Below are 24,605 nucleotides of genomic sequence, written 5' to 3'. Positions count from 1 at the left end.
CCCCGGCTGTGGCTGGTTGGTGACTGTCCCTGCCGTGCACAGCTCTGCGCTCTGTCCGGCAGGACTCGGGGCGCTGGAAGCGCGGGCTCCCCCCTCCCCTACCTGGACAGGCCCCCCGCTCCACCTTCACGGTTTCCTCTGGCTTCTGTCTCATCTCCCTGCTGGGCTGCGGTGAATGCCACATCTGCCCGCAGGACCCAGTGGCTTTGTTTGCCGTGGTGCATCTTGCACGTGCCGTGGCCGCCCGCTGGCTTCACCTTTTAACTCCATGAGCACGTCCCACGCTGTCTGTATCCATTTGTCTATTTTCCAAGTGTTCACTTTCCAGAGAGCCGAGCCCTCACCAGCAGCACCGCGGTCCATCCGTAGACAAATGGCTTCATAACTGACTGTAGCCCGCCAGCCTCCACGTAGAAACCTCTCTGGCTGAGGACGCGGAGGTACCGCGTGTGCCGTTCAGGCTGGAGCAGGGCAGCGGTAGCGAGCTCTGCTTCTCTTTATTTCCCCTTAAAAAATTAATTATCTTGTGTTTGTCCATATGCAAGCTGTCACTCTGGACAACAGCCTGCTGGCTTGCCTCTCCTCCCGACGGCCACCAGCATCTCCTGGGCTCCCCCCCGCATCTTCTCCCGTCCCTGCCTGTCAGTGCCATCTGTCGCGGCCGTGTGCCACCAGCTGCTGTACCTGACCCGCGGCAGGGCGAGGACTGGGGCGAGGGCCGTAGGGCCTGGACGTGCGCTGGTCCTGCCATGGGCGGGGAGCCCAACTGCCCCCACGAAGGCACTCACCTCAGACAAACAGCAGACCGCCATCAGCCGTGTGTCCCTTGTGTCTTGGGATGCAGCGGGTTACCCCCTCCCTAGCAAGGACCAGGTAGGAGGTGGCACTGCCCCGAAGGGGGAAGCTTCACAAGGAAGAGGAAGGCCAGGGGCCCTGATGTGCCCCATGAACGTCTGCAAGGTCTTAGCTGCCCTGTGCCTCCCTGTTCCCAACAACCAGAGCCTGCCCCCAGATACCCTTGAAAGGCATGCTCCTTCCTGCCATGGGCCTCATCCCTGCGTGAATGCCCAGGTCCTTCCAGTCCAACCCATGTCCTGAGGCCTGAGCAGTGGGCAGCCAGTGGGAGGCAGCCATTCATCAGGACACAGTGGGAGCCCACAGCCAAGGAGGGACCCAGGGGCCTTTAGGCTCAAGAGCTCTGCTATGGGTCCTGCCCCTCCTCACCGGCCCCCTTGGCCCATAGCCCACCTGCCTGCCTTCCTGCACCTCCTTCCCCCACGCCTTTCTCCACAGAAGGTTGGAGCAGACCCCTTATCATGAACTTGGGCAGATGTCAGGGGGCTTTCTAGCAACACCTGCTGCTGATAGAGAAAAAGACATTCAGGCTCCTTCCCATGAGGAAGCCTTCATTCTAGTGCTGGAGGTTCTCTAGCATGGCCCCTGGTCGGAGTAAAATGGGGGGGGGGGCCTCGTGCAGGGGTGCACATGCCCAAAGACAGGAGTCCCCTGTGAAAACAGCCCAGGTTTTCTTGAACTTGTGATGGGTGCTACATATTTCAGCAGGGTCTATACCTAGGTTATATGTTCTCCATTGGTCTGTGCATCTTTTTCTCTGCCAACACCAGTCCTAACTCCTGTGGTTTTACAGTGAGTCTCAGAACGACGGTGCCATGCCACCAATTTTATTCTTCTCGTTCACAGTTCTAGCTATTCTGGTTATTTTATCTGCCATACCAATTTTTTTTAAAATACTTTATTTACTTATTTGAGAGAGAACAAGCATGAGCAGGGGGAGGGGCAGAGGGAGAAGCAGACTGTCCGCTGAGCAAGGAGTCCGACATGGGGCTCGATCCCGGGACCCCGGGACCATGACCTGAGCCACCCAGGCGCCTGGCCTGCCATACCAATTTTATAAATAGCTTGTCTATATCTATAAAAGTCCTCTTGGGATCTTGATCAAAATTGCATTAAATCTGGGGTACCTGGGTGGCTCAGCCCGTTAAGCATCTGCCATTGGCTGATTCTCCCTCTCCCTCTGTGTGCATGCTCTCTTTTTCTCAAATAAATCTTTAAAAAATAAAAAATAAAAAAATAAAATTGCATTAAATCTGTAAATCAGTTTAGGGAGAATTAACATCTTCGCTCTGCCGCGTCTTTCTGATCCATGAACATGGTATGCCTCTGCACGCACTTAGATCTGTTTTGGTGTGTGTTTCGTGTCCCGCTAGACTTATAACCAGGTATCCCTCTTCTCTTCTCTCCTCCTTCCCGCCATCCTCCTCCTTTCCTTCTTTTTCAGTTATTGTAGGTGTGGAGTTTTCTGTTTGTTTTTGAACTGTTCATTGCTGGCATATAGAAATACGATCAATTTTAGTGTATTAGTTTTGTATCCTTTAGTAGTCTTGTTAAATTCCCTTTTTAGTTTTAGAAGGTATTTTTGTAGGTTTTCTAGGCTTTTTATATCAACAATCATGTTTTCTCCAAGTAGGAGCAGTTTTCCTTCCTCCTTTTCAATCTGTATGTTTTCATTTCTTCTTCTTGCCTTAATTACCCTGATGAGGATTTCCAGTGTGATGTTGAATGGTAAAAGTATTAAATATGACATTAGCTGCAGACTTTTTGTAGATTCCATTCTACTTATGATATGCAGAGTTCTTATCATGAATGGATGAGATATTTTCTTTTTTTTTTAGAGGAGGGGGAGGGGCAGAGGGAGAGGGAGAGAGAATCTCAAGCAGACTCTGTGCTGACCACAGAGCCCAACATGGGGCTCAGTCTCACAACCCTGAGATCACGACCTGAGCCAAAATCAAGACTCGGATGCTTACCCAACTGAGCCACCCAGGTGCTCCTGGATGAAATATTTGCAAATGCTTTTTTTACATCAACTGATTTTTCTCTCATTAGGCTGCTGATACAGTAGATCATGTTGGCTGATTTTCTAGTATTGAATCAGGCTCGCATTCCCGAGACAAACCCCACTTGCTTGTGGTATATCATTTATTTTATATGTGCTGGATTGGGTCTGCTAGCATTTTGCTGAGGATGTTTGCATCTGAGGTTTCCTTTTGTTGTGCTTTTTTGTCTTGTTTGGGTATCAGGGTAATGCATCATAAAGTGAGTTGGGAATTATTCCCTCCTCCTCTGCTTTTTGGAGGAGACTGCCTGTAACTGGTATTAAATACTTATTGAAATGTTGAATAGAGTTTACCAGTGAAACCATCTGGGCCTAGAGCCTTCCTTTTTGGAAGATTTTAACTATTAATTCATTTTCTGTAATGGTTATAGGACTATTCAGGTCATCTAATGCATCTTGGGTGAATTTTGGTAGAGTGTGGTTTTTGAGGAAAAACACTCCATTTAGGTTGTTGAATTTACGCACATAGCGTTTCTCACGGTGTCCCCTTATTAATCTTTGCGTGCCTATGTGATCTGCAGTAGGGCCCTTCCCATTTCTCTCATGGACAGCTTGTGTCTTCTTTCTTTGTTATTCTTCCTACAAGTTTATCTGTTTATTGAGCCTTCTTCAAAGGACTTGTTTGTGGATTCCTTGAGTTTTCTCTGTTACTTTTCCCTTTCCCAGTTCACGCGTTTACTGGTGCAGATCTCCCTGCAGCACCGTTGGGACTTGCCCCCCCCAGCCCCGCAAATTTTGATGTGTTTTCATTTTCATTCAGTTCAAAATATTTTCTGATTTTCTTATTTCCCTTAAGACTTCTTCTTTGACTCATGAATTATTTAGAAGTGTGTTGTTTATTTTCCAAGTGTTTGGAGATTGATATCTTCCTGTTACTAATTTTTAGTTTAATTCTGTTATAGTCAGAAAGCATACTGGATAGGATTCCAGTTCTTTTAAATTTGTGAAGGCGTGTGTGTGTCCCAAAACATGGCCTTTTCGGTGAATGCACATGCTGCTGGTTCAGGCTGCAACGCAGATGTCAGTCCCGTGCACGTGGTCGGAGGTGGTCGGCGGTGCCCGGCCCCGCTCGTCCCCGAGCATCTGACCATTTCTAGCATGGGGTGTGGGGGGGGAGTGGGGGGGTGACTCTCCCACCATAATTGTCTGTCTCTGCTTTTGGATTTTTGCTGGTGTATTTTGAAAGTCTCTTTCTTGGTGAATGCGCATTTATAGTTGTTATGTTTTCTTGGTGACCTGACCGTTCTATTGTCAGGTGATCCTGCTTGTTCTTTGCTCTTAAATTGACTTTGTCTGGTGTTAATAAAGCTGTAGTCAATATTGTTTGTTTTGATTGGTGTTCTGTGGTCTATATGGTCCCATCCCCTTGCTTCTCACCTGCCTGGGTAACTGTCCTGGAAGTGAGTTTCTTATAGACGGTATAGGGTTGGATCATGTATGGTTTTTCAGTCCAGTCTGGCAATCTCTTAATTGGTGTGTTTAGAGCTGTACTTACATTTAACCTGATTACTGAAATGCTTGAACCTCACCTGCCACCATTTGTTACCTCCTCATGGTTTGTCTGCTCAGTTCCTCGTTGCTCAGCTTCCCTTTCACTGCCTCTTTGGACTCATTGTTTAGTGTTACATTTTCATTTACCTGTTGAGTTTTTGACCATTTGCTCTTATACAGTTTTTTAGTAGTTCTGGGGACTATAATATACATACTTCACTTTTTGAGACCTACTTAGATTCAGGACTTAACACTCCCCGAAGATGTAGAATTCCTACAGTCAGAGAGAAAACATTCAGTGACCCTTATTGAAGGTGGCAAGGCGAACTCTATTAAGGACCATTGGGGTAGCTGTAGGGCCCCTACAGTGGGGTTTCACAACTGAATGCAGCAGGCCCAGTGGACATTCACTCCCAAGCAGCAGGTGGGATCAGTGGGTGGACACTTGCTGAGGGGACACATCAGGGCTGAGTGGGGAGTCTGGCTAAACCAATCTGACAAGATCTCTGTTGAGGGCAGGCTGGGGTGATCACATGTCACCTGGGGGTGATAGCAGATTTGAGGGTGACCGGGTATCAGGGTGGGGGACTCTTGCTAAACTGATGTAGCAAGGTTCTTGCTAGAACTGGATTTTACAGGAGCCCAGATGGCCTAGGAGAAGGTTCGGGAGCCTGATTACAAGCTGGTCAGGCAAAGAATCTTTGTTGCCCCCGTATGGGGTCACTTTGCCTTCTCCCGGTGTCGCTTGGTTTTCGTGTGGAATGTCTCCATGTGGTAGTGGTAAAACACCGTTAGATGGGGTTATAGCGTTTGCTTTCCGCCTTCCAAATCGTTTGAAAGAACTCATGAGGAACAGAATGGTCAGTTTTATTCACCCAGGTATTTACTGATTCTGTTGGTTTTATTTCATTTCTGAGTTTTCTGTGTTAACTCTGGCCTCATTTCCCTTCTGTCCGAAGAACATTCTCTGGTCATTCTTTCAGATGAGATCTGCTGGCCACAAGTTCTCTTGTTTTTTCTTTATCTACAGGTGTCTTTGTCTTTTCCTCCATCCTGAACGTTACTTTTTTTTTTTTTTAAGATTTTTATTTATTTGTCAGAGCGTGAGCGCATAAGCAGGGGGAGCACCAGGCAGAGGGAGAAGCAGGCTCCCCGCTGAGCAGGGAGCCCAGTGCAGGACTCGATCCCAGGACCCAGAGATCATGACCTGAGCCGAAGGCAGACGCTTAATGACTGAGCCACCCAGGCGCTCCCTGAACATTACTTTCACTGGATCTGGGATTCAGGGCCGATGCTTGGAAGTAGGTCCCCCATCTCTGGCGAGAATAGTCTGACCTTGGCAGTGGATCAGATAAAGGGCAGCAGTGGGAAAACGGGTGAAGTTCAAATAAAGTCTGGTTTGGTTGGAAAACAAACAGACCTCCTCCACACAGGCTGGATGGCGGGCGCCGGGCTGGGCCCTGAAGTGGGAGGTGGGCTGTGGCGTCAGCTGAGAGCTGCTGGTGCGGGACAGGCTCTGGTTGTCCACCTACTGCGTCGGCCTGAGAAGTATGGACTATGTTCAGGCCTCAGACAGATGAGTCCGACAGCTTGACAGCCTTTTTTGAAGGGTCTCTGGTTTTTTTTTGGAGGAGGGGGAAGGTTCTTCCCCAGAATAAGTTCATTCCAGGTGGGAGCTGATGAGTCAGAACAGAGTGTCCCTGGCCTCCGTTCAGTCACCTTTGCTCTGTGCACAGCTTTGAGACGTGGACGGGCAGCTCGAATCCAGCCAGGCGCCGCCTGTGACGTGGGCCAGTGACTCATGGCTTCGAGTCTAGAGGACGAATGCGGTGACACACAGCTCCCCGCCATGATGGGGCCGACACCGCTCCTAGCCGTCTGATTGAGTTCCAGCGTTGAAAGATGCATTTTTCAGTCATTTCCAACAAAGTGTCTAATTTCAGAAGAGGGTGTGGTCGTTGGGGGGGTCACAAGGAAGGCGGGTGGAGTCCCCATCCTGAGAGGTGTCTGCTCTCTCCCATGCTACAGGTGACCCCAGGGTTCAAGGAGAAGGAAGGGGAGCTCTTGGTCAGGGGGCCATCTGTGTTCCGAGAATACTGGGACAAACCAGAAGAAACGAAACAAGCCTTCACCTGGGATGGCTGGTTCAAGACAGGTAGGAGGGGGCCAGCGGGGGGTGGCCCGAACACCCCAGAATCTTCTGTCCAGGGCAGAGATGGGGTGGGGTGCACTCTGTGTCTCCCGTCTTCGAGGCTGCATCCTCACCCTACCCCAGGGCCCCACCAACCTCTAGAAGGAAGGCAGCAGCAGGGCCTGGATGTGAGAGAGCCTCCCCGCCCCACCACCTACCCCCAGCCCCCCGCCTTATGAATCTTCTTGCCCAACCCCCCCACCCCCAGGATCCAAGTCGTTCTGGTAGAACGTGGTTCCTCTTTCTTTGGGGTCATTTTACATCACTCTCCGCCCTACGCCGGGGGCCTGTGCTTCATGCAGGTGGCGCCCTCCCGGCAGGACCCAGAGCTGCTCAGGATCCCCCATCTCCCCTCCTTGGCCCCAGTGGTCCCGAAATAGGGACTTTACAGCAGACATTGTGAATACTGAATATTAGGTTTGTAGCTCATTGAGAATGAGCTCCTGGCATGTAGGTGGTCCTTTTCTTTTTGCCCGCCTGTACGTGTAAAACTTCGTTGCTGACAATGCATCATTTCATAGTAATCTTAAGACAATATTTTCTAAAAAGAAAGGTCTGCTTTCACATCTCCCCACATGCGGCCCCAGAGCCAGAAGCCGGCCTCATTCCCTGTCCTGTGGGGCGCAGAGCTGAGGAGAAAGGCTGCAAGCAGGTGGAGCGGGCTGCCATGGGACTGCCACGCATTTCTTAGGAGAAGGCTGGTGGCTGTGGCCCCTAGTCTCGTGGCCACACAGTGGTCGCACGAGCACCTCACTGAGCTCAGACTGGCATGGATTCGGGGGCGGGATCGCGTGTCCACTCTCATCTGCTGCTGTCACAGACCTGAGGTCACCGAGTGACAGAGCAGGGACCCGCATGGGCCCGGCAGTCTCGGGGTGCTGTGTAGGCCTACCAGGTGAGGGTTGGGCGTGAAGGGGGCAGATGGAGGGTCTTCCTGGTGGGGGGTGTCGAGGGCCCCCTTCCTGTCACACTGCCAGGTGGCACTGGGTCCAGACTTGCTGGTCCCGGCCAGTCTCACGTCCGCGCTGTGGCCCTGCAGCTGTCTGTGGTTCTCTGCTCTGTGCCTGTGAAGTGCGCGTCCCGGCAGCTGCAGGGGGAGTTGTCCAGCCTCCCCTGAGCCTCCGTGCTGGGCACAGGAAGCCGGTGCGCGGGTGGTTAGGAAGGGCGTGCAGCGTGGACGTCTGTCAGCCTTCAGAGCGAGGCCGGACCTCAGGAACCCTGACGGGAGCAGAGGGCTCCGTGTGTCGGGCCCCAGGAGCCCTGGTCACCTGTTTCGGGACGCCCTGTCTCCGTGCGAGGGTGCGGTCAGCGTGTTAACACGCCTGGCTTCCATCGTGAGCACGGCGTTCCCACGAGCCGGTGTGACAGTGGCAGGCCCCTGTCCGTCATTGTCCCTCAGGTGCAGGTTTGTACGTCCCTCCTGCAGGCCTCTGAATGGTCCCTGTGTGGAAACCTGACTTGCTTTGTGGCCAGCTTCTTTTATTTTTAAATTCAGATAAAAGCTTTGGGGTTTTTTTTTCTTTAAAAGCACAGGAACCCAAGCCCTGTAGATTTGCCGGGCGGCAGCAAAGGAAAGTGTGGGGCAGTCAGCGTTAAAACATTCAGTCATGCTGCTGATGAATATTTGAGTTGAAAAGGAATAGCATGCATTAATTATTGTAAAGAGATGTCTTTAGGAGAAAATGATTTTGAAATTCAGTTTAATTTCATTGTAATGCGCTGCAAACAGGAAGGGAGTGTGTGTGTTTAATTGGCTCTCGGGGGTGAGGCCTGGGAGCCGTGTGCCTTTGTCACAGGCCATTAGCGATACAGGGCTGCATAATGAGCGGGTGCAATCAGCTCGCAGCTGCCGGCTCCTGCGGGGAGAGCATGATATTAAATAGAAATCAGGGTAAATTAAACTTAACCCTTTCCCTGGCCAGCCCCTCCTGCCACGGGTTCTGGCGGGAGCTGGAGAGCCGCTGCTCGTGGGCCTCGGGGAAGGGCCAGGTCCACGCCTGGGTGAGAGGACAGAGGTCACCAGCCGTTCCTGCCCTCCCTGCCTTGCCCTGTCCTCCTTCCCCAGATGTGCAAGGAGTTCCTTGCCAGCCCCCAGGGGTCACGGCTGCTACAAAGGAGACCCAGCGTCTCCCCCCAGAAACTCTGCCGACAGCCACGGTGACCCTCCTCCCAGCTCTTACTTGAGCACCACCACGACCAGAGAGAAGCCGTTCGACATGCCCATGGGCACCAGCACGAGCCCAGGGCAGGGGGACAGGTGATTCCAGGAGCCAGGCGCCCTCGGGCCTTTATGTTGACCTTGCTGTCCGAGCAGAGGACAGAGGACATGGAGGTGAGGACACGGGACAGAGGTGAGGACACGAGGATGAGCATGGAATGGAGGTGAGGACACGGGACAGAGGTGAGGACACGAGGATGAGCATGGAATGGAGGTGAGGACACGGGACGGAGGTGAGGATACGGAGATGATGAGAGATGAGGGAGACGAGGACAAGGAGCTGACATGGGATGGAGGTGAGGACACGGAGCTGGGGACACGGACGGACATGGGGACCGAGCTGACCAGACCTTACAGTTGTTTTGACGCCTGCCACTCAGCTCACATGCTGCTGACTGAGCGTAAGGACACGAACGGCCTCTGACTTGCTCTAAAAATCCTTCATCGTGCACTGTTTACCGTCACGACGTGGACGTCGAGGGCACTTAGGAGATGGGAAGCAAGGACCCTGGGAAAATCCACCGGAGCATCGGCGGGTTCTTGCCTTCCTCCAGGGCAAGCACGTGACATTACTCCCAGAGACACACATCACAGCAGGGTGACAGAGGGGGCCCTGGCGGGCATCAGCGCCCACGTGGGGATGCTCCCCAGAGGCGCGCTCATGGGGCCCAGGCAGCCCTGGCGATGGGCAGATCCCAGGAGAGCAGAGAAGCTGGCCATAAAAACACGTAAGATACGGGGTCTTCCTCACCGTGAGAGAGAAACACAGAGATGGCCTCCTGTCGCCGAATTTGAAAGATTCTGACCAAGCTGGGCCTCGCTGCCGTGAGGCAGGTCCTTTCCCCTGCAGGTGGGACTGTGGGTCAGGAGTGTCTCTGGGCCAAAGGGAATGACGAGAGGTGGGCAGAGCCGGGCGCACGGACGTCTGCCACAGCATTTTTAATAAAGTGCGGGGCGGGGACCCCAGGCGGGGATGCCGCCCGTGTCCACAGGTGTCCAGCAGCAGCTGTCGGGAGGCCCTTAGAAACCGTGTTCTGGAGAGCGGTGACATGAACGGATGACGCGTCTTGCACGTGCGCGGTTCTCACAGCCGCCGGCCACCGTCCCCTGTGGGAGGGCTCCTTCCTTCCTTGGAGGCCTGGCCTCTGGCGCTCCCTCGGTGAGCGTCATCGCTCTCAGCGACACAGCGCGACACGCTAACCTTTCACACCTCCGATGGAGAAGGCCTCAGCGGCGCTCGGGCCGTGTCTGCTCACCTCCTGCCTCACCGCAGTTGGGGTTCTGCTTTCCTGCTCCGACAAGGAGATCTTCCGTCTCGGCCGGTGAGGCGCAGTTAGGAAGTAGGCCGCGTGCTGCGTGTGAGTGGGTGTGGGTGCGCGGAGGGGACGGCTGTCACCCACCTGTGCGCCCGCTGACCCGGGAGGCAGGGTCACTGGGAAGGCTGTGCCAGGCAGCGGGGCCCCTCCGGGCATGCTTGGCGGGACCGGCCGTGCAGTCTGCAGCTGGCTAGGCCCCCATACTGGCGGCCCCTTCTGTGTGCGGACGGTTTGGATGTGTCGTGTCTAGTTTTTTATCTTGCTTCAAAGTTCTTTGTTTCCCAGGGCTCGCGGGATTGCGCTCCTGGGTCTCTCCTGCCCCTTGTCAGGCTTTGCGTTCATAAGGCTAGTCTCGGACCCTGTTCCGTGGGCAGTGACGCGGTGACCCAGTGGCCACGTGAGGCCGCGTTCCTTCTGTTGGATGTTGAGCTCCAGCTGCATGCGGGCTGGCTCCTGGGGTCCCTGCGCTGTTCCCATGTCGGTCCCAGACCCCTGGGCAGAGGAGTGTGGGTCAGTTTTCGGGTTTTATCAGAGTGACGCGGGCATGGCTGGAAGACCCGCGGGTCTGACCAGTGGCCATTCGCACCTGGCTCTGAGGCTGCTCTCCACACCCGTCCCCCCAGTGTCTGCACCGTGGGGCCGTGGATGCAGCCTCATGGGGACCGTGGTCCTTCTGTGCTCTCGGTTCCCTGCGTGAGGCACCCCGGTGCCACCCTGCCGCTCGGGGGAGACCCCCGGGCCCGCCGCCCCGCCAGGCCCCTCCTGCAGCTCCCTCCTTCCCTTCTGCTCCACAGTCTGCGCGCTGCGTTCCCCAGGAGCCTCCCGACAGTAGAGGTGTGGGGTGTGCATTTCGGGGAGTGGGTGTCTGGCAGCGTCTTCGCTCTGTCGGGCGAGGTAGAGTTCAGGGTTAGAGACGCTCTCTCAGTTTCTGGCTTCCACGCTTCTACCAGCTGCAGCCACGTCGTCCTTCCTGGCACCATACGACCTTTCCCCTCTTTGGAGTCCTAGAGAATCTTCTCCATCCCAGAGTCCACGTCGGACAAGTCGAGTGCCTTGGGTGCCCTGACTTTGACGTCCCTCCTCGTGCTGGCGCTCGGGACACCGTATCCTGCGATGCTGGGAGCTGTCCGGCTGATTCTCTCCGCTCCGGAGCCTGGCCGACACCTGGGGGCTGAAAGCAGGAAGGACACATGGGAGGCCGAGCTGCCCCATGGCTGGGGGGGAGTCGACCCACCATGAGCTGCCCCCTACCTGCCCCAGCCCCCCAGCCCTGTCTTGGGGCGATGCCAGAGCAGCCCGTGCCAGGCTCAGGGGGCCTGATGGTGCCCGACATGCGCCAGGAGCAGAGTGGGGGGCTGGGTTCTCAGCTGCCGCCCTGCACCCCCGGGAGAGCAGGGCAGGTGTTTTCCAGCAGGGGCGGGGTGCTGAGACCTGACGGACAGACAACCTCATCGGGCGCGTTAATTAGCATCGCGGTGGGCAGTTTCTTGTGCTTGCTTTTGGTCGTGAGTTTAGTTAACACAGATTCTTTTCTGAAATTATTGTTTAGTCAGAGTGTGTTGCAGACACTGGAGTGACTCGACTTGGGGGTGAGCCCCCAGGGGAGGCAGGACTTCTCCACAAACCAAACAGCGGTTTCTTAAAACGCTTTCTTTGCAATAGGTAGAGATTCGCAGGAAGCTGCAGATGGCGAGTAGGGTGGCCCCTTGCACCTTCACACCATTCCCCAGTGTCCACGTCCTGGTCACCAGCACGACACCAGAGCCCATCCCTGGGCTTGTCCAGGGCCCCCCAGCCCTACACATGTATGTGCCCCTGTGTGTGGACTCTGCTTACCATCCTCAGCACACATGTAGGTCCATGCTGCTCTGCGGCCCCATGTCTGTTGCCCTCGCCCCCCAGCCCACTGCTTGTCGTTCAGAGTGGCACAGAGACAGACCCGACAAGTGTAGCCTTTGGGGATTGGCCTGCTTCCCTCAGCATGATTCCCTTGGCCTCCACATCCCCCGGCTGGGCCCCCACGCTCCACACCAGACCCCGCATGAGGCAGACACTTGGGGAAGCATGGAAGGGGTGCAGCCCCGTGGTGTGGAGCCGGCCGTGCTGGGCGTCACCGCCTGAAAACAGGCTCAGCCCGCATCTCCCCAGAGGCAGGGCCGGACGTTGGCCACAGAGCAGGCAGCTTGGTGTCCACGGTGAGGCCGGGCCTGGCGTGTGTCACGTGGCACCAGAGGGAAGGCTCCGGGCCCCCGCAGGAGCACACGAGGGGGTGTGCTCGTCAAGGAGTGTCTCCGCCTCCCCTGGGCGTGAGCATGCGCGCTGGGCCGGTGCTGTCCCCGTCTGTCCCCCAGCTGCAGCGGGGAGGCACGTGAGGGTTTCTTCCCGCCGGGCCGCACGGAGTCCGCAGGACTGCCCACACTCCTCAGATGCCGCAGCGCGTCTGTTCCCCCCTCCTACTTTGTTCAGTTTATCCAAAACCTTAAAGTTGCCTGCTCCGGGGTCTTTGGGGTTTGGGCGCTTGCTGTCTATTTAACCCGCCCTCCTGGGAGCTGCTAACTCAGGTGCGCAGACGCAGGGGAAGCTGAGGGAGCCGCGTGGCCTCCCGAGCCATTCCCGCCACGCTGTGCTTGGGGCTCTGTCCCGCCCAGGAGCACGGCAGGCGGGCAGCGCTGTCACACGTGGATGTCGGGCAGGGCTCTGTACACGGCTTCCGCCCTCGCCGCCCAGGACCCCTCTTTGTGAGCCCCATCCTGGCACTGGGCACGTCCTGCCCTTCAGAGGTGGGCTGCCCATGGCTTAGACACTCATGGGAGTTTGGGGACAGCGCTGGCCTCCAGCCACCGTCTCTGTGCTGGGATTCAGCGTCTGTGTCAGCCAACACCCAAGGAAATGGAGCAGAAAGGCCTGGAAGGGGTGTTGAGGGCCCTTGTTTCTGGGACCGGGCCTCAGTTCCGAGTGCGTCCCCTGATCAGCCTGCGCTCCCCGGCCCCTGTGGTCCTTCATTCAGAACTGAGACGACCGGCGTCTGAGGGTCTCCAGGCAGCGTGGGGAGGGGTCCCTGGAGAGCAGGGCAGTCCCATTCTGGTCCCCTTCACCCCTTCACAGTGAGCAGACGTGGTGCTCCCCTGTCCAGGGACGTGAGCCAGAGCCCACTGCCTCCTTTCCTGATGCTAAGGGCAGGACCGGAAGAGCAGCCCAGGGGGCAGGGGCCGCGTCAGGGAGACGCCCCCCAGCCTCAGCAGCCGTGGTCTTGGCAGTGCAGGGCGTCTCCGGCAGGGAGACCAGGGACAGGAGCCTGAACCCGGGGCAGGGTCCCTCGCTCTGCTGGGTCTCTGGGCAAGTAGAGGTGGTGGGAGCAGGTCCAGGAAGGCACCAGAGGGCCCGGGGCTAGTGCAGTGTCCGTCCGGCAGCAGGAGGGCAGTGACAGCTTAGACTGGGCCCCTTGGTGCCTTTGAGGAACAGCTCTCCGGAGAGCACGCAGCCGTCCAGTGGGGAGGGGACGCAGCCAGAGCGGCGGCTGCACCCCAGGAGTGGGGAGCACAGGGGGCCTCGCGGGACCCAGGGTGGGCTTCGTCCACCCCAGGCCTCCCTGCGGCCCCTCCTGCTCCTCCCCACCTGCACCGCTTCCCGCCAGCCGCCGCTCTGCAGCCCATCCTGGGGCCACGACGCCCTTTCCAAGGGTGCACTTGAAGCCTCCGCTTCCTGTCAGTGGGAGAGAACCCGCCACACTCGTGGCCTGTCCTCAGAGCCTCGCCTTCCCACGCCGCCATAAGTAAGCCGGCCACCCATCCACGCACAGGCATCTGTCCCGTTTATAGACTGGATCACGCCCTGGGCTGTGGCAGATGATGGATGGTGCCTTCCTGCGTGGGGGGCGTGACTCGTAATGAAACATCGATGATTTATTCCAGCTAATGACCCAGCATGGGGCTCGGGTGTGTGAGCAAGGCAGGGCGGCGCCAGCTCTGTTCTCAGAGGGCTGGATGGGGGCGTCCCCACAGGCACACGCACACGTGCGTGCACTGTGGGAGCACACACATGTCCACACGCATGTACATCCACACACATGTCCACACGCATGTCCGTGCACACATCCACACACACGTCCGCACATGTACACGTCCACACGCACCTCCACGATGCATATGTCCACACGCATGTACATCCACACACGTCCGCACATGCACATGTCCACACACATGTGCATCCACACACGTCCGCACGTGCACATGTCCACACACATGTACATCCACACACGTCCGCACGTGCACATGTCCACACACATGTACATCCACACACGTCCACACATGCACATGTCCACACGCATGTCCACACATCCACAGTGCACATGTCCACACACATCCACGTCCACACACACGTGCACATGCACATGTCCACACACATGTACATCCACACGCGTCCACACATGCACATGTCCACACACATGTACATCCACACACGTCCGCACATGCACGTGTCCACACGCATGTACATCCACACACGTCCGCACATGCACACGTCCACACGCATGTCCACACGTCCACAGTGCACATGTCCACACACATCCACACACATCCACCTCCACACACACCCACCTCCACACACACATGCACATGTCCACATGCATGTACGTCCACACACCCACACATGCACATGTCCACACACATGCATGTCCACATATGTCCACACGTGCACATGTCCACACACGTACATCCACACGCGTCCGCACATGCACATGTCCACATGCATGTACATCCACACATGTCCACACATATGCACATGCACACACACTCAGGCCTGCCTCCCCTGCGCCCTCTCTGTTCTGGGCTGGCCCTTGCTGTCCCCCACCCCACCACCTGCTCATGCTAGGATGCCTGGTGAGCATCCCATCGCCCAGCATGGCCCAAGAGGGGACCAGGTGGGCCTCCGAGGGGACTGCCACGTGGGGAAGCATGACAGGAAACCACACAGTTGACGTGGAGGGGCAGGAGGGCTTTCTCCTCCTTCAGAGACTCCGTGTGACTGCCTTGCAGCCCGGGAGACCCCACGAATGAAGGGGGGCTGCAGTGATGTCCTTTCCACTAGGACCCTGCTGTGACTGGGCCCACGGTGGGATGGCAGGAGGCGGCCGATTCTTGTTCTGATTGCAGGAGCCTGAGAAAGAGCGGGAAGGGGCCGAGCTGGGTGGTGACCACACCGGCCGTCCTGCCTCTGAGCCTGGTCTTCACAGGCAGCCCCCATCGGCCGTTGTGGGACGCTGCGGTCTGCACAGGGCCGTCTGGGGTTGGACCACAGGCTGAGGTCACAGCCGTTGAGCTGCATGCTTGCCGCCTTGTCCTGAAACGGCCCACGTGCACCCCGGCCCCAGCACGGGTCACCATGTGGGGATATCGATGCCCCCAGACAGAGGCGCCCAGCATGTGACGGGGGGGCGCTGCTCACCACGCAGGTGCCCCTCGAAACATGCTGGGCCCGGCGCGCGTCCTGACCGGGGCACCTTTTCTCAGGCGACACGGCCGTGTTTAAGGACGGCAGCTACTGGATCCGGGGCCGCACGTCCGTGGACATCATCAAGAGTGGTGGCTACAAGGTCAGCGCCCTGGAGGTAGAGCGGCTGCTGCTAGCGCACCCCAGCGTCACGGGTACGTGGCCCCCTGGCCCGTGGCAGGGCCTCCAGCAGCGAGCAGGGTGCAGACCTGACCGTCTGGCAGCGTTCCAGACGTGCTTCCGTCTCTGTCTGTAGACGGAACCGGACCAGGTGACCCACCTTGGGGCACACACAGTAGGGGTCCCTCCGCCTGCCCCCCGCGCGCCCCCCACCTCTGTACCGTGGCTGGGGTCCTGCTGCTGGTCGGCTCAGCAGCACCGGCTTGTTCCCGGTGGCCGTGGGCTGAGCATCCTGGTTGTGCCAGAGTGGCCACCGGTGGTTGCTGGTCCAGGAAGTGTGGACCCCACCCAGACCTGCCCCTGACCTCAGGTCACAGGCTGAGGACCCTGGGGATGGCAGGGGCCCCCCCCACGTGGCTCACGGGTTGTCCCCAGCCCTGGGGCAGTGCAGGGAGGGCAGAGATGCAGGAAAGCCAGCCCCCACCCTGAGCTCCAGCCGGGAGACACGTGGGGACCGGGCCTCGCCCCGTCCCCGGGAGGACCAGCCATGCTGACCCCATGCTCCCCTCTGGGTGCGTCCCCAGCCTGTGGCAGTCGGCACAGCATTCTTTCTGTCCACAGATGTGGCTGTGATTGGAGTTCCAGACATGACGTGGGGCCAGCGGCTCACTGCAGTGGTGACCCTTCAGGAGGGACACTCGCTGTCCCACAGGGAGCTCAAAGAGTGGGCAAGGTAGGGGCAGGCAGGGGAATTCGTGGGGCTGGAGGGAGGGACAGGTTGGGGGTGGACTGTCCCCGGGTCGGGGGGAGGCAGGCAGGGTCTCGGGTCTTGCCACCATCCATCTCAGGGTCGGGGGGTTGCCTAGAAGGTCAGGTGATACATTACATTCCCGAGGCTGCCTCCAACACACAAAGGGCCGCAGGGAAGCTTTATAACTATGGTCACCGGGGAGACAGACAGAGCCGGGACCACGGGGTGGGAGCCCCAGCCATGGGACAGGGTGCAGGGTCCTCCCCCGGCTTCAGAAGGAATCCAAAGGCAGAGAGCCTCCCGTCCTGCTCCCTCACCCACCCACCCTGTGCTGAACGTGGCCGTTGGGAGCTGGGGCCACAGTGCTCCCCTCGCCTGTGCCCCCACCGCAGCCCTGTCCCCTCACCATGCGTCCCCGCGCGCTCACCTTCACCTTACCCTAGACCGTCCCCAGAGCCTCTGTGCCCACGTGCCATGGCCCCAGGGCTTTCTCTGCGTGCCGACACGCGCAGTCCCCCTTCCCTGTGCCTGTGGCACCCCACGGTCAGTCACGCCAGAGGCCGGGGGACAGACAGCGTGGCCACAGCCCCGAGCTCAGAAAGGAAGCTGTTAGTAATGTCCCCCAAATTCTTTATTTCCAATCTGAGAAGTTTCTCCTTCCTCTGCCCGCTCCCTGCACCCCCTTCCTTCCCAACTTGCCTCCCTCTTCAGCGCTAAAGATATTTTTGGCTCGTCCAACATGATTTCACAACAGCAGGAGCCCCTCATTTCATGAAGGGGCAGCACAGCTGGGCGATTAGCTTCCCCTGGATTTGCAGAATCACACTTGGAGCAGGGTGTTCAACAAAGGAGAAAATTCTAGTTGCTGTTGCAGCTTCGATTAAACACCACACACCCTGTGCTGAGCTCTCCGCCCGAGAGCGTCGGGGTCCGCTCTCAGGAGCCGTGTGCACACCTGTCAGGCTTGTGACCGAGGCCGCGGGAAGACCTGAGGCGGGGGCTCTGTGCTTGGAGTGGGGGTGGGGGACACCCCTGGGAGGTCAGAGCAGGCAGCCCACCCGCCGTCCCCAGGACTGTCCCACAGTGAGGCCAGCGTCCAGGCCTCTGTGTCCTCAGGCTGGGCCATCACTGGGTGGGGACGCTGAGGCCACGCAGCCCACGGAGGCCAGGTCAGACTCTGGATCCTCACTCTGCCTCTCCGGACATGGCTCTTAGGGAAGGTGCTCTCCCTCCTTGTCACCTCTGCACTCCCGTGGTTTTCCTTTCTCAAGATTCCTCCCTCAGTCTGTGCTCCTCGGGCCAGAGCCAGTGTCCCCTTGAGGGGGTGAGCGTGGCCTGGAGCAGGGCAACAGCGCCACGCTTGCAGGACCCAGGACACGGCCCACCCACTGCCCTTCTATCCCCCAGATACCAAGTTGGAAAGGGACGTGGGATTTACACACCAGGGAAGAATCCAGGATCCGTGCTCTTGACCCACAATTGATGTCTGATGAGACCACGGAGGAGTGGTGGGCTTTGGCTTAGTGTCCCATCCTCACTTTGTGCCCGCCACGCCTTCTCCCGGGAGGACACCTCCTCCGTGGACCATGTTTCCCCAGAAGCCTGCTTTTTCACAAACAGCTCAACTTGGCCTTGAGGCGAGTCTAAACGCATGGGGTCCGCCGTGCAAACATGTCCCGGGTAGAGTCGTCAGACCTCTGCGTCCACGGCCTGCTGTTCTTGGAAATGCCGGGGCCCCCAGCCGTCCTTCCTAACACTTCTACATCGTTTCTAACTTCTGTGGCTTTTGTTCCTTTTTTCAAAAGTGGCTGCTAAGTTAGGGTTCATAACGCCCTGCTCTCACATACCGCCGTCTGCACCCTGACCCCGGCCCCGGCGACACCCTCTACTGTTCTCGCTGCACGCTCTTAGCACGGCTGTCCCTTGAGCAGACTGACTTGCTCACCGAGAACAGTCGATCGAATGTACTTTGTACGTTGTGCGTATCGTGTCTCGTGTTCTTGTGCGGCGAGGTAAGCTGCAGAAAAGAAAAGGGGAAGAAAATCACAAGGGAGACCAAACACATTTTCAGTACTCTGCCGTATTTACCCAAAAACCCACATATAAGTGGATTCATGCGACTCAAACCGGTGTTGTTCAAGAGTCAGCTGTATTTCTGTTCAAGGGTCGTCTCTCCGAGAGGGTCCAGTCCCCAGGAGACGACGCGTGTCCCAGCCTGTCCCCGGGCGCGGGCTCCTCGGCAGCCTCCCGCTTGTCTCTGCTGCCGGTCTGCTCCCGTGGGGACTGTCTGCGTCTCTGTCTGAAAATGCCTTGAACTTGGCCTTCATTCTTGAGGGTGCTTTCTCCGGATGATGGGCAACCATGCTCCATGGGCCGCTCACCTGGCCGCCCAGCCCCGGGAGCAGCCGGCGCCTCGGGCCTCCCTCTCTGGGCTCTGGCACGGGTCTGCTGCTGGCTGGCCGCCGGGGAAGCAGGCGTGGGGAGAGCCGCCCACACACCCCTGAGACATGGGGCTGGGGTGCTCAGAGGGGTGCGTTCCGTGATCGGGCCTCGGGCTCGCCGCCCCGCCATGCCGCCACAGTCCCTTGTAAGTCCTGGTGGCTTGTTCCAGCAAAGCCCAGCCCAGTGCTACCCTTGTGGGCTGCCGGCCATCTCTCACAGCTGCCAGGACCGTAGGGGGGGCACCCTCTCCCCTCACAAGCCTTCACCTGCACCCCCAGCTGCCCCGTGCTGGCCTGCGGCTGGCTGCTTTCAGCACGAGCCGCCCCGAGGTGCCGGTGCGTTCAGTGGGGTGTCATGAGCTCACCACGATACCTCCCCAGTGGCTGAGCTTGCCCCCACAGCTTGCAGCCCGGAGGGCCACACACGGCCTCCTGGCCCCGGGCACACCCCTGCCTGGCGGCACGCTGTGCTCTCCTTACAAAGGGGATGTGGCCCCATGTGCAGCTGTCGGAGGGCAAGGGGCAGGTGGCTTGGACGGGGCCTCAGGAGAGAATCAGTGCCTGCTGCCCAAGGAGGAGTTTCTGAGTAGAGCCTGTGGGTGGCAGGACCCGTCCACGTGGCCCCTCACGGGAGAACGCACCATCTAATGGGGGCTCCTCGTGGGAGTGCGGGACGCAGGGCAGCTCTCGGACCCACAGACCAGCCCCTCCCACTGCTTATCACAGGGCTCTGCCCGGAGCGCGGCCCCAGCCCACGTGGCCATGGCTGCCATGCCCAGGGCTCTGCAAGGGTCCCCTAGCCCTACCCACCTGCCTGCTCCACCCGTCTGGCCGTGGCCTGCTGTCGTGACAGCCAGCCGACAGTGGGACCTGCTCCTCCCGGCTCTGGGAGGCCTGGCCCTGAGAAGGGTTTGTCCTCTGCCCACGGGTGGGCCTGGAACATGGGCCGCGGCATCTCCGGGTTCGCAGTCACAGCAGAGACGCCCTCCCGGGGCAGGCACCAGATATGGTTGGGCTTTGGGCCCTGGGGGACCAGGCTGCCTGTCCCATGGGGAGGGGGCCGTCCGGGCCCCAAGTTCCTGCTGCTCAGACCCTGCTTGTCTCCACAGGGGCGTCCTGGCCCCGTATGCTGTGCCCTCGGAGTTCCTGCTGGTGGAGGAGATCCCGCGGAACCAGATGGGGAAGATCAACAAGAGGGACCTCGTCAGGCAGTTCTACCCGGGCGACCAGGGTGCCCCGAGGCCAGGCACCAGTGAGCTGGCATCCTCTGTAAACTAGAGCTCTACCTCAGAGGGGACCGAGCTGGGGCCAACAGAAGGGAGGTCCCAGGGCGAGGCCTGCTCAGCCCCGGGCTGGTTTTCAGACGGACCTCTGCTCCGTCCCCACCGCCACACCCACGCTGGCGCCACGCGGGCCCCCACAGTGCCCACCAGCATCCCCCAGGCAGCAGGTCTCCCAGCAAAACTCAGTAATGTCTCCGCAGAGAACACAAGCATTGCCTGGGGTCTGCACGCCGGGCAAACAGCCCCGTGCGTGTACGCGTCCCACGGCCTGGGGCTGCCTGTGTGGCCCCCCTGGGGGACGTGTGGCCCCACAGGAACTTTCTAGGCCAGGGCCTGGCAGGCTCCTGTGACGGATAAGCCAGGTGGTCTGTGTCTGCGGCCCTGTGGCCATGCGGCCCCTGTCCCTGCGGTGGCTGTGGCTACCACCGAAGGCCTTGCCGCCGCTCAGCCTTGACCCTTGACCCGTCTCTCTGTGCCGCTCCCTCCAGGCCCCACGGGGCCCATTCACCTAACCACCCCCCACCCCTGCCCTGTGTGTGGCCTGGCCCCCCCCCAGGCCTGACCCCAGGCGTGGTGTTTTCTCCAGGGGGACGAGCCTGCGATCCTCCCGCCTGAGGCTGGGACACACACTCGGGCCACCGTCTCCCGAGCAGGCTGCCCGCCATCCGGCTCTTCTCGGGGCGACGGCCCTCAGCATCACACCTGACACCGCATGACCAGGCTTCCGGCTGTCCGTGGTCTTCCCTTGTGGTAACTAGGGAGCCACGTGCCACTGGGGAGAATCAGATCGAGCCCTGCGGGGTCTTCACTTAATCCCACTGATTTGACACTGTATCAGTCTTAATACTGAACATTTTGATTCCCAAAAATGTTTACATAATTATTTGGTTTATGCTACGATTTATATCAAGTACTTTCAAAAAATAATAGTTCTCTTTGACGAAGGAGACCACAGAAGGACGTTGATTTGTCTTTGGAACATGTGCCTCTAAGGACACAGAATGCAGCCCCACTTGCTGCATCACGAGGCTTCCAGAAGGTTCCTCCTGGGCTCGGACTGCCTCGCATCCACACACACACATGCCGGCTCCCTGAGGGCACGACCCTTGGCTGGACGGCCCCATGCCGTCCTGCACTCCACTCCCCAGGTAGAGCCAGGAGCAGGTGCCCCGGGAGCTGGCCGTTGGCGGCTTGGTCAGCGGCCCGTTGGTGCCTTTGGGCCCCCTGGAGGGGCTCCTGCAGGGGTGTCGGCCGCCCTGGGGCTGAGCCTACTGAAGGCAGTGGGCAGGTCCAGCATGCCTGGCAGGGTGCCTGCTGGGAGCAGAGGGGAGGCCGCCTGCACCCCTGGTGCGTCCAGACGGTGGAGGTCCACACCCACATGTGCAGCCTCGGGGCAGCCTCGTTTCCGCCTCAGTTTCCCTATTCGTGTCATGAGGCTGGCCTTTCTGGCTCTGACCAAGGACTGAGGGCTTTGCTTCCTTGGGAGCCCCGTCCATGGAGGTGGAGACCCCAGCATGGCCCCCACCTAAGACCTCCTGGCCCCCCAGCTCGCCCACGGGCTGTGCCAGACAGCACTGAGGCTGATGGTGGGACTGGGGCAGCCGAGGGTCAGCACAGGTCGGGCTGCCATGCGCCCACCGATCACCCATGTCCACTCAGTGGCAGGCACGCTGGCGTCATGTCTAACACTCTAGTGCCACGTCAACAGCGCAGGGTCCCCGAAGGCCAGGGACTCACCCGCCCACAGCCAGCCCACGGTCGCTGGTGTCCATGTTCGGATCCTCCGTGTCTCCCCTCTGTGCCCTGGGCCTCCCCTGGAACCTTCCTCCCAGGATGGACACCCGGCCAGGAGTCCTTGGTGCTGGGCTCTCAGGGTCAGGACAGATGCCCCTTGAGTCCCCACGAGGCCCAGGGACTGGACTCCAGGTGTGTCTGTGGGCAGAGCCGCCTGCCACCCTGGCCCCTGGCCCCGGCCACCACAGGGGAGGCTGGGACACGTCCTCCCCTCGCAGCCCAGGGCGGGAGCCAGGTGCCCCCAAGGGAGGAAGTGGTGCGAGCGCTCCGGGGCCCGCTGAGGCCGGGCGGCGCCGAGAACCAGGTCCTGGTGCGCAGCCTGGCGTTCCCGTCGGGGGAGGCGTGTTGGAGACACGCTGGGCTCCCGTCTGTTGGAGAGCGTCTCTGCGGAAAACAGAGCAGCGTCTGACGGGTGGAAGCAGCCGCCGTGGGGGGCACGCGCCGTGGGGGGCACGCCCACACCTACACCGTACCTGCGGTGCCCCCCAGCCCCTGGGCTGAGCGGGCCGGGTCATAAGTTACTTCGAGAACCCCTGGAATCAGCTCATGCTCTAAAACTCCAGCTCCTTTTCTGTTTTATGTTGGGTTTCTACATAAAAAGGTTTTTGAAAAAGATTCAAGCCCTAAAAGTGAATTTGAAAACTGTGGTTCTAGTTCTTAGTGTGGCCCTGACCTGGTTGTGACCTCGCCTCTGGGGCCCCTGGTGACCGCGCTGTCCCCTGCCCACCTCTCCCTGCTGCCCCTCCCCTGCCCTGGGCCGCCGGACACCTGGCTCGTGTCCCCCCGTGTCCTCGGCAGCCGCAGTGGGGCCGTCTTTGTCCTCGTGGACCCTGCATCTCTGGTCGGTTGCTCAGGGCCGCAGTCCTGCGTGCACGGCCGCAGCTGCTGGGCGGCCCTTCTGGAACCCCCGGAGCCCACGCTGCACACTCTGCGGGGGCCCCGGCGCCCTGCCCTGCTGTGCTCTCTGGGGCCAGAGTTCCCCAGAGTTCCCCAGAGGTCAGAGCAGCCCTTCATCCTGCCTGCAGCGGACAGCGTGTCCTTTGTTAAAACACGAACAACGCAGTAAACTCTGAGCTCACCAAATAGATCAATATCGGATTATGACGCCCGCATTCGTAATGCAGCCGCAACTACACGGGACACGTCCCCGGAGGAGAATTGCAGTGAAGGCACGGATATGGGTAGATGGACAGCCACAGGGCAGACGACGGCCCGGGACCCTGTGCCACGAGGTCGAGGGGGTTGCACCCCCTGAGTAGGAGGAAGAGGAGGGCGGTGGCCCCATTCAGGTCCCCACTGGCCATGTTCCTGCCGCCAGGCTTCTGGACAGATATCCCAGGAGGGGTGCCCAGCACACGGGGCCATGTGGTGAGCGACTGTCCAGGGTCCCAGGAAGAGGGAGTCCGGGTGCAACACACACTGTGAGGAGTGAGGTCAGACGACAAAGCAGCTGAACAGTGGGGCTGCCCACAGGCATGTGACAGAGGGCACGGGCACGGTGGTCTGGGCAGGAGGGCGCAGCAGCCCAGTCAGGAGGGGGGGCCCCTGGGATGCCCGTGTGTCCCTGGGACCTGCGGGAGGAGCCGGGCAGCCAGGAGCTGGGATCAGCTTTGACGGCAGGGGGGTAGGAGGCCAGCACAGGGCGTGCCAAGGAGAAGGGTTTGGGCTGGGTCTCTGCAGACCTGGTGGGCACCCTGGAGCTGCAGCAGCAGGGCTGTCCCCCGGGGGCCAGAGCCAGAGGGACGAGGGTCACCACGGGGCGAACTGTTGGTTAGCAGTTCTATCCCTATTCATGTTTTTTCCTTCAGTTTTCTTTTTCTGAGAAATCTTGCTCTTCCCCTGTTGGGGGTGTGTGTTCAGACCACTTGTCCTGGTGCCGTGACTTCGCTGTCCATGTGGCTTCAGGTGTGTCTTCTGTGACAAGCGGAGCCCACGCCTGTGAATCCAGTGGATAATCCGTCATTTAGTCGCTGAATTTAGTCCATTTATGTGATGATTGATGAACTTATTTCTACAATCTCAATTTGCATTTTCTGCCTACCACGTTACGGATTTTTGGTTTGTTTTGCCTTCTTTTTTGTTGTTTTAATGACCTTCTCTATTTTTTCCTCGTTGCTTATTTGGAAATTGTAAATTAAATTTCTGGGGTGCCTGTCTGGCTCAGTTGGTGGAGCGTGCCACTCTTGATCTCAGGGTCATGAGGTCGAGCTCCATGTTGGGCATGGAGATGACTTAAAATAATAAATAAGTAAGTAAGTAAATGAATAAATAAATACTGAATTTCTGTTGAGTACCCTTAAATTTTCAAAAGCAGACTATAACACTTATAGTTCCTTTTCCAGCCAAGTTTATAGTTGTAGAGTATGTGGACCCTGTGGCCGGCATGTAAGCTTCCTCCCTGCCCCGCTATGATCCTGATACCTGCCTCTAGAGTTTCAGCCTTGTTTTGCTTTGGAAACAAAATTAATAGGCTTTGTTTTTACAGTCAGTAGATAAATTTAGTGACATTTTCTCAATTTTTGGGCTCAGCAAATTTCCTTGAAATAAATAATGCTCTACGACTGTTGTTTTTGTAAGCATCTCTGAGGTCAGCCCG

The 24,605-nt window shown here is 58.5% G+C and overlaps 1 protein-coding gene across 7 annotated transcripts in view; it reads left to right on the top strand.

Annotated features, from left to right (window-relative positions):
• Positions 1-24,218, top strand: part of ACSF3 (acyl-CoA synthetase family member 3) — a 55,455-nt gene extending 31,237 nt beyond the window's left edge. For 5 of the 7 annotated variants that reach the window (XM_032389839.1, XM_032389844.1, XM_032389841.1 and 2 more), the window contains 5 exons: positions 6,437-6,563; positions 15,641-15,775; positions 16,362-16,473; positions 20,042-20,184; positions 20,802-24,218. In XM_032389839.1, coding sequence (XP_032245730.1) covers positions 6,437-6,563; positions 15,641-15,775; positions 16,362-16,473; positions 20,042-20,184; positions 20,802-20,830 — 546 coding nt within the window. In that variant the 3' untranslated portion in view covers positions 20,831-24,218. Of the gene's footprint in view, positions 1-6,436; positions 6,564-15,640; positions 15,776-16,361; positions 16,474-17,898; positions 18,586-20,041 lie in introns of those variants that run through there. The other 2 variants (XM_032389842.1, XM_032389843.1) reach the window with 2 other exon arrangements.
• Positions 24,219-24,605: the final 387 nt, after the last annotated feature.

This window comes from Phoca vitulina, unplaced genomic scaffold (genome assembly GCF_004348235.1).
Source record: "Phoca vitulina isolate PV1807 unplaced genomic scaffold, GSC_HSeal_1.0 scaffold56, whole genome shotgun sequence".
Taxonomy (NCBI): Eukaryota; Metazoa; Chordata; class Mammalia; order Carnivora; family Phocidae; genus Phoca; species Phoca vitulina.
Note: the sequence above shows the minus strand (reverse complement) of the source record. Positions and strands in the feature narration are given on the sequence as shown.